The sequence below is a fragment of the Lolium rigidum genome, chromosome 6 (genome assembly GCF_022539505.1).
Source record: "Lolium rigidum isolate FL_2022 chromosome 6, APGP_CSIRO_Lrig_0.1, whole genome shotgun sequence".
NCBI lineage: Eukaryota > Viridiplantae > Streptophyta > Magnoliopsida > Poales > Poaceae > Lolium > Lolium rigidum.
This window is the reverse complement of record NC_061513.1, coordinates 266,740,892-266,750,578: the sequence shown is the minus strand read 5'-3', so window position 1 is coordinate 266,750,578 and position 9,687 is coordinate 266,740,892. Positions and strand designations below refer to the sequence as shown.

Sequence of the window (9,687 nt, the reverse complement as noted above, 5' to 3'; positions counted from 1 at the left end):
AGCTTCATGTATATGGAAAATGTACGGAGCATGATGTAGTGTTTTAATTCTAAATTTAATAAGGGAAACAAAAGAAACGTTAGAAGCACGAGTCAGTGTTAGTATTGCCAGAAATCTACGAAGAAAAACATGACTACATATGAAGCATGCATGCTATGAAGCGGATGTGTCATGCTATCTCAACATAACCCATTTTTGTGGAAGCATATAAATTTAACACCTTCTATATCTAGATCCACCTTCTATATCTCCATCCGGGCACAACAAAATATAGGCAAAAGGGGATGTATCAGAACATCGATCAGATGAGAAAGCAAAGATATCCTTCTACCCCTGGCGAAGCATAGTGGCCGCCTAATACAGCGGACACACTCCAACGAGGGTAAGCAGGATGTGCATCTGGTGGGGGTACTGGAGGAACAATGGCAGGTCGAGGTGGATGCAGCGCAGGGGAAGAGGAGCCTGGTTGTGCGGTTGAAGCCACGATCCCTGGAGCAAACTTATGGACATCCACATCGGCCTGCGCCTTGAAGCCTAGGTTAGTTGCAGACTTGCAGTTACCTGCTCCCGGTTCATGTAGTCGTTCTAGCCGTCCAGGAAGTAGCCTCCGAATTGCTGCTTCGTGCGGACTGTAGCCTAGTTGGCCCGGCTATGTTGCCTCTGACTCTAGACCGCCGCCGGCCAGGGAGGCCTTGAAGACAACTTTCCGCGGCGGAGCCGCATGCGTGCCACTTCCAGCGCCGCAGGGCCCGAACCAGGTGGAGGCGCGATTATCGGCCGGCGTGGGAGATGGCAGCGCGGTGGGAAAACAAACGACGGCGAGGTGGGGAAAGCAAATGCGGCAACTACAGATCGATTTGGGGAGGAGCACTGGAGCAGTCCAGCCATGATTTTGGGGATCAATTGGGGATCGGACCGAAATTTTGGGGAGGAGGCGGGCAGTGTGCGATGTTATCGGGCCAGGTTTTTCTCTCCCCTCAGAAAGCCGTAATGCAGGCGTGACGTACGATGGAAAGCAAATGTACGGCGTGCGATCGGTCCGATACTTTGCATTCGATCGGACTGCGATGTATTGTGTTTACCGTCGCCAGCGTATGTCATTATGAAGGAGGGGATCGGAATAGGCTACATGCTTAAAACGGAAACCTGTTAGGCAACTTGGTGGGATCACACTACACACTAGCTTAGTTTCCTGCCCGTCTGAGTTACGGTAAAAAACCAAAACGGAAGAAATTTGCAAATTTTAGCTAATATAACGCACATGGTTAGCTAATATCTGCAGGCAGACGGTCGTTTTTTTGCGGCATAAGGGATGTTCCGCACCGAACACGGAAAATGCAAGTTGTGTGTGACGCGGGGCCTTAAAAAGCCTGTCCTGCGCAAGTTTAGGCATCAACATAGGGAGCCTTCGTTTTTGGTGAGTCTGACAGACTTGTTTTTATCGGTTTCCTTTAAAAACATTGTTTCACGATTGCTTGGACTTTCTCCAGGTACCCGTGCACCAGAATTGCCGCACTCATGGTGACGATAGCAGATCAGAACGGAGTGTAATCTCTGAAAAGGTTAGAGAGATTATGAGAGCTTTTATTAGTTTTAACATTTTATTTGTTGGGCGTGATGCAATAATGTTGCTTATTTATGTGCTGAATAAGCGAGGAGATGGCTGTGGATCAGTTAGACTAGTCATAGTGGGAAGTAACATAGAGTAGTAGCATTCACATGTTACTACTCTATGTTACTACCACATGTTAATACTCTTCGTTACTACTTTTATAGGGGTTAGTAACATCATAGTAGTATCATAGATGTATTTATTAATTAGATTGTAGAATCATTATTTCTTAGGAAGTGTGATATTGCAGTAACTAGCTATGTTACTCTATTCTCTTCTCTCTTCATTAACTCACTGCCACATAAACAAATTTGCTGAGTTGGACACTTAGTTACTAGTGAAGTTACTTGCACTATAAGTAGTCTTATAGCTAGGTTTTTTCATTGACATTCTCAGGGAGTGGTTGTAATCATGTTGGTATTATATAAAGGGATTTCTATTTTCGTGCCCTCAGGTCCTTAGTTGTACTCAGTTTTCCACAGCTCCTTAGTTTTTCCTCAGTTTTCCCCAAGCCCTTGTTTGAAACCCGCAGAAGCAGCTCAGACGGCAGGATTCTCGTTTAGTTGACTGTTCTGTCACGTGTGGGGCCGCGTCTTGTGGGGCCGCGTCGTGTGGGCCCGCGTCGCGTGGGGCTGGTAGAAAGGGACCGCGTGGGACAGGACGAGAAGCGTTTGGTTGCACGTGAGCAGGAGCTGGGTTCTGCTCTCTCGGCCCCAAATTGGCATTATTAAGTGCACCTTTTTCCCCTCTTTCTCTCTGTCCTTTTCACCAAATTAGTATAAAATCTAGAGAAGCTGGCATTTCTGACTTTCTTCAATTATTTGTGCCTTTTGGCCCTCGTTGTTTGCCCAATATGGCAGCAAATCTAGTACTCCCTCTGGTCCATATGTATGTAGTTAAATCTAGAAGCAAATCTCCAGGATAATGTACGATAAATTCACAGTCATAGTAAATCAAGAAAACTAAGTACGGCCAACAAAATATAGTAGACTAGGGATAGATAATCCCTAGATAATATGGATAGATAATAGGCTGCATACACGGCAGCCAACATAGTAACGGAGTTCTTTACGGCACCATCATACTAACATAACAACAAGGGATCCCTAGCTAACAACAAAGGGATCCCAACAACAAACTAGGAGGCAGCAGCAGCAGCAGCTACGTCCGAGGACTCCGCCTACCCCATCTGGCTCTGCCTCCACTTGTTGCTCTTGCTCCCCTTGGGAGCCTTGGGCTTGAGCGGAGGCATGCGCCCGGCGGAGATCTCCACCCGCTGCAAGATGCGGAGGTGCATGCCGAGCGCCCTGTGCTTGGCGCGGAAGGAGTGGACGTTCACCGTCGTGCCGACTTTGGGGAAGGTGTTGCTGATGTTCTCAGCATGCGTGACGAGGCAGTTGAAGTCCGTGGCGCCGAGTCTCCTGGTGCGGAAGGGGCACCTGTACACCTCCTTGGCGAAGTAGGAGATGTACTGGCCGACCTGCAGCCTCCGCAGGACCTGGCGAGTCTTGAGGTCCTCCTCCTCTTCGTCGCTGCCGACATCGCTGCCAGACATCTGATCCATATCAAACAGAAACTAGTGAATGAGTTGCAACGATGACTAACGTACATGATAACAAAGTTAAGAAAAACAGAGTCAGCCTCAGTTAGAGTGGACATGATTATATATCTACGGGGAAGGTGTTAGCGAACTAAAGCTCATGCACAACAGATTTGTACACGGCAATGGTTCGCTGAACCCTCCTGTAAAAATTTGTGCCCAACCATTCATCATAGGCAAAGAAACAGATTCTAGATCTGAACTAGATCTAAACTTGAACACATTCGAGATTATTTGCAAAATTAAACGGTTGATATCTTTTGATTAGTGCATAAAATAACTGATTGAGATCCCATGATTACTTGCCTAAATTAACTGATTGAGATCCAATATTACTTGCATAAATTAACCGAACAGCCGAACCCCAAATCTTAAACGAAATCAAGAAGTGATCAAAACAAAATGGAATAAAATCGACGCAAATATTAGCCCAATACTCATCCATCTACAGATCCATCTACACCAGCAAAAATAGGGTTCAAAAAGGAATGGGGAACAAAAAAGGAAGCAAACCGTAGTTACCTCGTTCCATGGGTCCTCCAGGGAGGTGTCGTAGGGGTTCGGGGGCGGGACGTACGGCACGGGGTCGTAGTGGTCCCATCCCGCCGGGATCTGACTGCCACCGGCGACAGCAGCCTCCGATGCACCGGCGACGGCGGCGGCGGCATCGTCGTCGTCCGTAGAGGGGACGGCGCCGAAGATGGAGGCGTCGCGCTTTGAGCCAACCTCGACGATGGGATTGGCATTCTCCTTGTCCATCTCTCCGGCGGAGGAAGAGGAAGAGGGAGAGGGAGAGGGTTTTTGCTTTGGAGAAGATGATGGGACGTGAGAGAGTTGGCGATGCGTGAGCGAGTGAGAGTGACGAGAGAGTGCGAGGAGGCGTCTATAAAGGCGAGGGTGGTTAATGCGACCCGCGTCCTACGCGTGCACGAGTGCACGTCCGCACGTCTTGGACTACGCAACGCGACACGCGTCCACGATTGCACGTCTCGACTTCTCCACCGCGACCCGCGTCTACGCGTCAACAATTGCACGTGTCCTCGAGTCTAACCCTGAAAATTTAGATATACTCAGGTATACCCTCGAGTCTTATAATAGCATTTTTTGTGTGCTCAATTTTCCCCTCGAGTGCTAATACTGGCTAGTGTAATATACTCAGTTTACCCTCAAGTGGCTGGTCAACAGAGAGTCAACAAATGGGATTAACTAGTTAAATGAGTCATTTAATGTGCAAAAAAATCCTAAAAAGAGTGGCACTTACTCATGGAGTCTTTACCACAAATTGCCACTTCTCAAATCATAGATAAATCATAGATAAATCAAGTTTTACCACAAATTGCCACTTCTCAAATCACCTAATAGCTATGAAGGTGCATGGTTTTCCACAATAAGCCCTTCCCAAAACAGCTTCCCCCAAATCATACTTTGTCTAAATGAGGCCACAATTCTCACACTGATGTATATTGGTATTGCAAATAGTTTGAGGTAGGCCAAGATGGGTTTCATTGTACAAAACACGCATTTTCCATTTTTTAAATCTCATATTTGAATCCCTTAGTCTATTTACTACTCAGGTGCCCTTGGTTTCTTGATAGTACTCAGTTTTGCCCTCTCTCTTCACAAATTCTCGCAGACGTGCATCATCGCCCTGATTGGTCTAGCCCATGTCACGCGGATCGTGCCCGCCGACCGTTGATCGTATGATATAGGGAACGGGCAGGATAACCCCCTCTCTCTGTTGGCGTTATTTTTCACGCAAAAAATGATAAACCATCACCGATTTGTTGTTACCATTACTTTTCACGCAAAAAAAATGATAAACCATCACCGATTTGTTGTTGCCATTACTTTTCACGCAAAAAAATGATAAACCGTCAACAATTTGTTGTAGCCATTACTTTTCACGCAAAAAAATGATAAACCATCAACAATTTGTTGTAGCCATTACTTTTGACGCAAAAAAAATGATAAACCATCACCGATTTGTTGTTGCCATTACTTTTCACCCAAAAAATGATAAACCATCAACAATTTGTTGTAGCCATTACTTTTCACGCAAAAAATGATAAACCATCAGCAATTTGTTGTAGCCATTACTTTTCAAGCAAAAAATGATAAACCATCAACAATTTGTTGTTGCCATTACTTTTCACGCAAAAAATATGATAAACCATGCATCACCGATTTATTGTTGCCATTACTTTTCACGCAAAAAAATGATAAACCATCAACAATTTGTTGTAGCCATTACTTTTCACACAAAAAATGATAAACCATCTATCTTTGTATAGAATGATAAACCTATCACGTATGATTTTTGAGGTCATTTAGAGAAGGCAGAAAAAACCTAATTTGTTACAAAAGCTGGTTTCAGTGAGACCTAACAAAGTTTGGCATACATGATGGGATACCTATAACAACAAGGAATATCCAAAAGGGAAAGTTTCAGAAAATTTGAAATTTAGGGTGAAAATGATGCCATACATGATGCTGTTTTTCGAGGTTTTGACCTGAAAATCAATTGGGTATTATAAAGGGAAATAAAAAGTTCGAAAAATGTAAAAACAAAACAATCTATCTATCTATGTATAGAAGATCAGCTGTATGAAATTTGAGGTTATTTAGAGAAGGTAGAAAAAATCACCTTGTTAGAAAAGCTGGTTTCAGCGAGACGAAACTTCATGCGCTTAAGCAAAGTGATTTTTTCGAACATCTCCAAATGACCCCAAATTTTCCATACATGATGCCATACGTGTAACAACAAGGAACCCTATCTAAAAAGTGTCAAAAAAGTTTGCCCAACCGTATAGCTCTATCAAAAAGAACCTCACCATGGCGCTAGTATAATTTTGAGATAGTTACAAACTTTCGTTACCTAACCTTCAACATGAAACTTGTTTCAAATTCATTTTGGCCTACAAGAAACAAATCCCAACTTGATTCGAGCACCGCAGCCTCCAAACGATGCCGATGCCGATATCGGCATGGTCAGAACGGCTATGCTCGCCGCCCATTGCTAGGTCAACGTCGGGATGCACCCTCAATCCCGTCCCCTCATTCGATCAGCGACACACCGGAGATACCGCCGAGGCCAATGCCGAACGTACATGCTGATGCCAATGCCGAACATGCATGCACGCCGCCGTGGGCACGGCCACGCCGACCCGCTATGCTTTGGACGCCACGGACCGCCGCGAGGTCTTTCCCTTCGCCACCACACTCTCCTAGCACCCACCTATACAAGCCGGAAAGGAGAGACACTAGTTTTCTCTACATTGCTCGCGTTCGTGTCCGACACGGTCGGTCAAAGTTTTGAGGTGGTCGTCGATGTCGTCGACCATTTCTTCTCTTCTTTGCATGGTTAAACGCGTCTAGTTCATATCTATCTAATGCGTACTGGTCTCGTCTCATGCGGTTCTTTGTGGACGTCGTTCTCATCTCGGCACCCCATAGGCCACCTCCTCCGTGCCATCGTTGTAGAGCTCCGTTTAAAAATCTAACCCTACCCATGTATTGCCCCTTGTATCAGCGTCATGGCCCCACTTGTCATCCGATATACCGAAGCCCCACTCGCTGCGTTTTGGTCAGGGATACGGCGATGCTTACGGTCAAACAAAGATGGATGGTCTGACGTGTCTTTGCAGGCTCTACATGGCCCCACTAGTCAGAAGATAACGGTCAACCGTCGGGCAACCGGCCGTTACATCACGTGTGATGGTTTCAGACAAACGTTTGGGTAAAACTGATGAAAAACTAAGGAGCTGGGGAAAACTGAGCACAACTAAGGACCCGAGGGCACGAAAATAGAAATCCCTTATATAAAACCGTGTGAGTTGCCAAAAAGGAGAGTACTACTTCCGCCACTCTGCTACTTCCTCCGTTTCGGTTTAACAGGCACGCACGTAGTTTAAGATAAACTCTGACCATTGATTTAGTGAACGAAATCTAAATTTTATGTCTACAAAATCTATATTATTAGATTCGTATGCAAAAAAGCTTTCCAATGATATAATTTTTGTGATATATATTTTATATTTTATTGACCAAAATAATGGTCAAAACAATTTTTTAAACTACGTGCACGCTTATTAAACTGAGACGGAGGGAGTAGTATGCTGAGAGCTACTTGATTCGATCGGCGCAGCCCAGAGCTTTTTATCAGGGTAGGCCATAGTTTCGACGCCAGCAATGTTCCATTTCATGACTGGTAATCGATTTGGGATTGAGGGCCGCAACTTTTGCTTCGGATCATATCTTGCAATGGCCCAGCAGGGTTGCTTCCATTAGGTAAATTGATTAACAACAGTAAGCTATTCTACTTTTTCCATTCCACTAAAAGTGGATGAACTTTATTAAAATTTAGATGCATCTGCCTACTAGATAGTATTTAGATACATCTAAATTTTGATAAAGTTAAAACTTTTGGGTACGAAAGGAGTATTAGTTTTAGTTACGTGAGGCCAAGATAGTGCTTGTGCACTATTTTCTTCTTTCCTGGAGACGTGGATATTGAAGAATCTCTTTCGGTTTCGCTTACGTAGGAGTAGGTACGTATACAAGATCGAGTAGGCGACGGACGTAATGCCCGGAGGGAGAGACGTGTGAGAGCCGTGGGGATGGATGGAGATGGAGGGGTGAATCTGCGATGTGCGCTGCATCAGATGCTTCGTTTTTTTTTTTTTTTTGAACGGACAGATGCTTCGTTGAATTGCAACTTGGCGTAGTCGATTCGATGTGCGCAGCGCAGTGGCCAGTGGAGAGGAAGGCCACCCGAAGCTTCCCCGTCCGAATGTGTCGTCAATGACTTGGGGAATTAAAGCGACGCGTTGCCGTAATGTTTGAACCGGGGTCGATCGCATGGTTAACTTGTCATCACGTCCAACAGGTACGTGCACGCATGACCCAAGCATGACGTTTATCGATGATGAATGGATGGCATTTGGGTATATTTATCTTTGTATTACTCGTGGGGGCTGTTGTCCCCACAACTGCCCCCTATTGCTGAGCTTGTTGGGGTCTATAAATATATACGAATTCTGTCTATCCTGTTTCAAAAAAAGAATCATGTCTAAGCAGTTAAGGCATCTCCTCACTTGGCAGTAGCTTCCTCCGACAGGCCTCCTGACCTGTGCGGATCATGGCCTCCATGATCGTCCATACCGGGCGTAGTTCTTCCTCTTCTTCTTCTTCCACCTCACGTAGGCGGATCTTGAAGCTGTTAGTCGCCAGAGACCAGTCAGGGAGCGAGCACGTGGTATCCGCTGAGGCCGAGAAGGGCGCTGCCGACTACCTCTTCAGCCTCCTCAGCTGGAGCATGCCGGTCAACACCCTTATCAATGTGCTCAGCAGGAACCCCATGGTGGGCTGCGTTCGAAACCTGTACGACAGCGTCGAGACGCTCCCCAGCAGCTTCATCTGCCACCGCGACGCCAGGGCTGCCAGGGACGCCCTACTCAGGCCCACGGACTCTAGCAGCCGCCCCGGTGGGTTTGTGTTAGCAGGCGTCAATTACGTGGTCAGGGACGACCTCAGTATTACTCCCCCGTCCAATATCACAGCCGGCCTCACCATGCTCAACAACCGTGCCTTCCTCCGCGAGATGGTCGTCCCACTTGGCGACATCCAGGTAATTCTCTAACAAACTTTATTTCTTTACAATACATCTCTCAAGCAGCTTGGAACTAATCGTTTCTACAATTATTTCATCTAAATATTAAGATTGGTAGGTATATGTAGAGATGACCAACAAATATATAATATCAACTGATAAATAATCAATCCTTTATACAAAGCCATGTTGAACTATCTTGAGATGATTGTTGGATGTGTTGCGGATTTACAGGGTGCCCAGATACTGAACAAATCAATGGTGACCAGGAGGGTTCTCACACATGTCTACCTTCGGGGCCCGAGGGCTTTAACCGCGCCATGAATTATCTTTGCGAGGCATTTCCCCACCAGAGTCTATGTCCTTGCCTCATTGCTGTGTGTGTTTTGGTCTTATATATATACTTTGGGATTTCAGGCATGTTCAGTTGTCCTGTACTCGGGTATAATGTCAGTCTGTGTTGATCACCAGATTATTAGTACCATGGTTTATGAATAAAGGCAAAAGGACTTATTATTATCTGGTATGTCTATTTGTTTGTTGGACGTTCTAAAAGAAATCTCGGCTACATTTGTAAGAGTATGGATCAACACGGCAATTACAGAACTTGAATTTTCCAAAAAAAAATCTTGCTTCAAAAATAAAAAGGAATATAATGCAAGTACATTTAGTATTGTGCACCCGTGGCTAGTAAGGTTTTAAAAGAAACGCGTGCTCTCGAAAAAAAAAGGTTTTAAAAGAAAAAAAATAAGATTACTTAGTTGGTTGTCCACACATCTATTGACCTTGTTTCGTGCGCAGCTACCGAGCTGTGAGGCTTACCCTACCGGCGTGTCACGTGCTTGGTGTAGTCTTTCATCCAATATA

At 45.3% G+C, this 9,687-nt stretch overlaps 1 protein-coding gene across 1 annotated transcript; it reads left to right on the top strand.

The window, feature by feature from the left end:
- The first annotated feature begins 8,256 nt into the window (after window positions 1-8,256).
- On the top strand, window positions 8,257-9,339 carry LOC124666917. The gene is made up of 2 exons (XM_047204249.1): window positions 8,257-8,838; window positions 9,055-9,339. The coding sequence occupies exons 1-2, from the start codon at window positions 8,350-8,352 to the stop codon at window positions 9,142-9,144; spliced, it is 579 nt and encodes a 192-aa protein (XP_047060205.1). The 5' UTR covers window positions 8,257-8,349; the 3' UTR covers window positions 9,145-9,339.
- The last annotated feature ends 348 nt before the right edge of the window (window positions 9,340-9,687 follow it).

Excerpts from the sequence above, each read along its gene's own strand:
- LOC124666917 (XM_047204249.1), top strand. The coding sequence starts at position 8,350 with ATGGCCTCCATGATCGTCCATACCGGGCGTAGTTCTTCCTCTTCTTCT. Across the intron at positions 8,839-9,054 it reads TCCCACTTGGCGACATCCAG|GGTGCCCAGATACTGAACAA; the intron begins GTAATTCTCTAA and ends GCGGATTTACAG.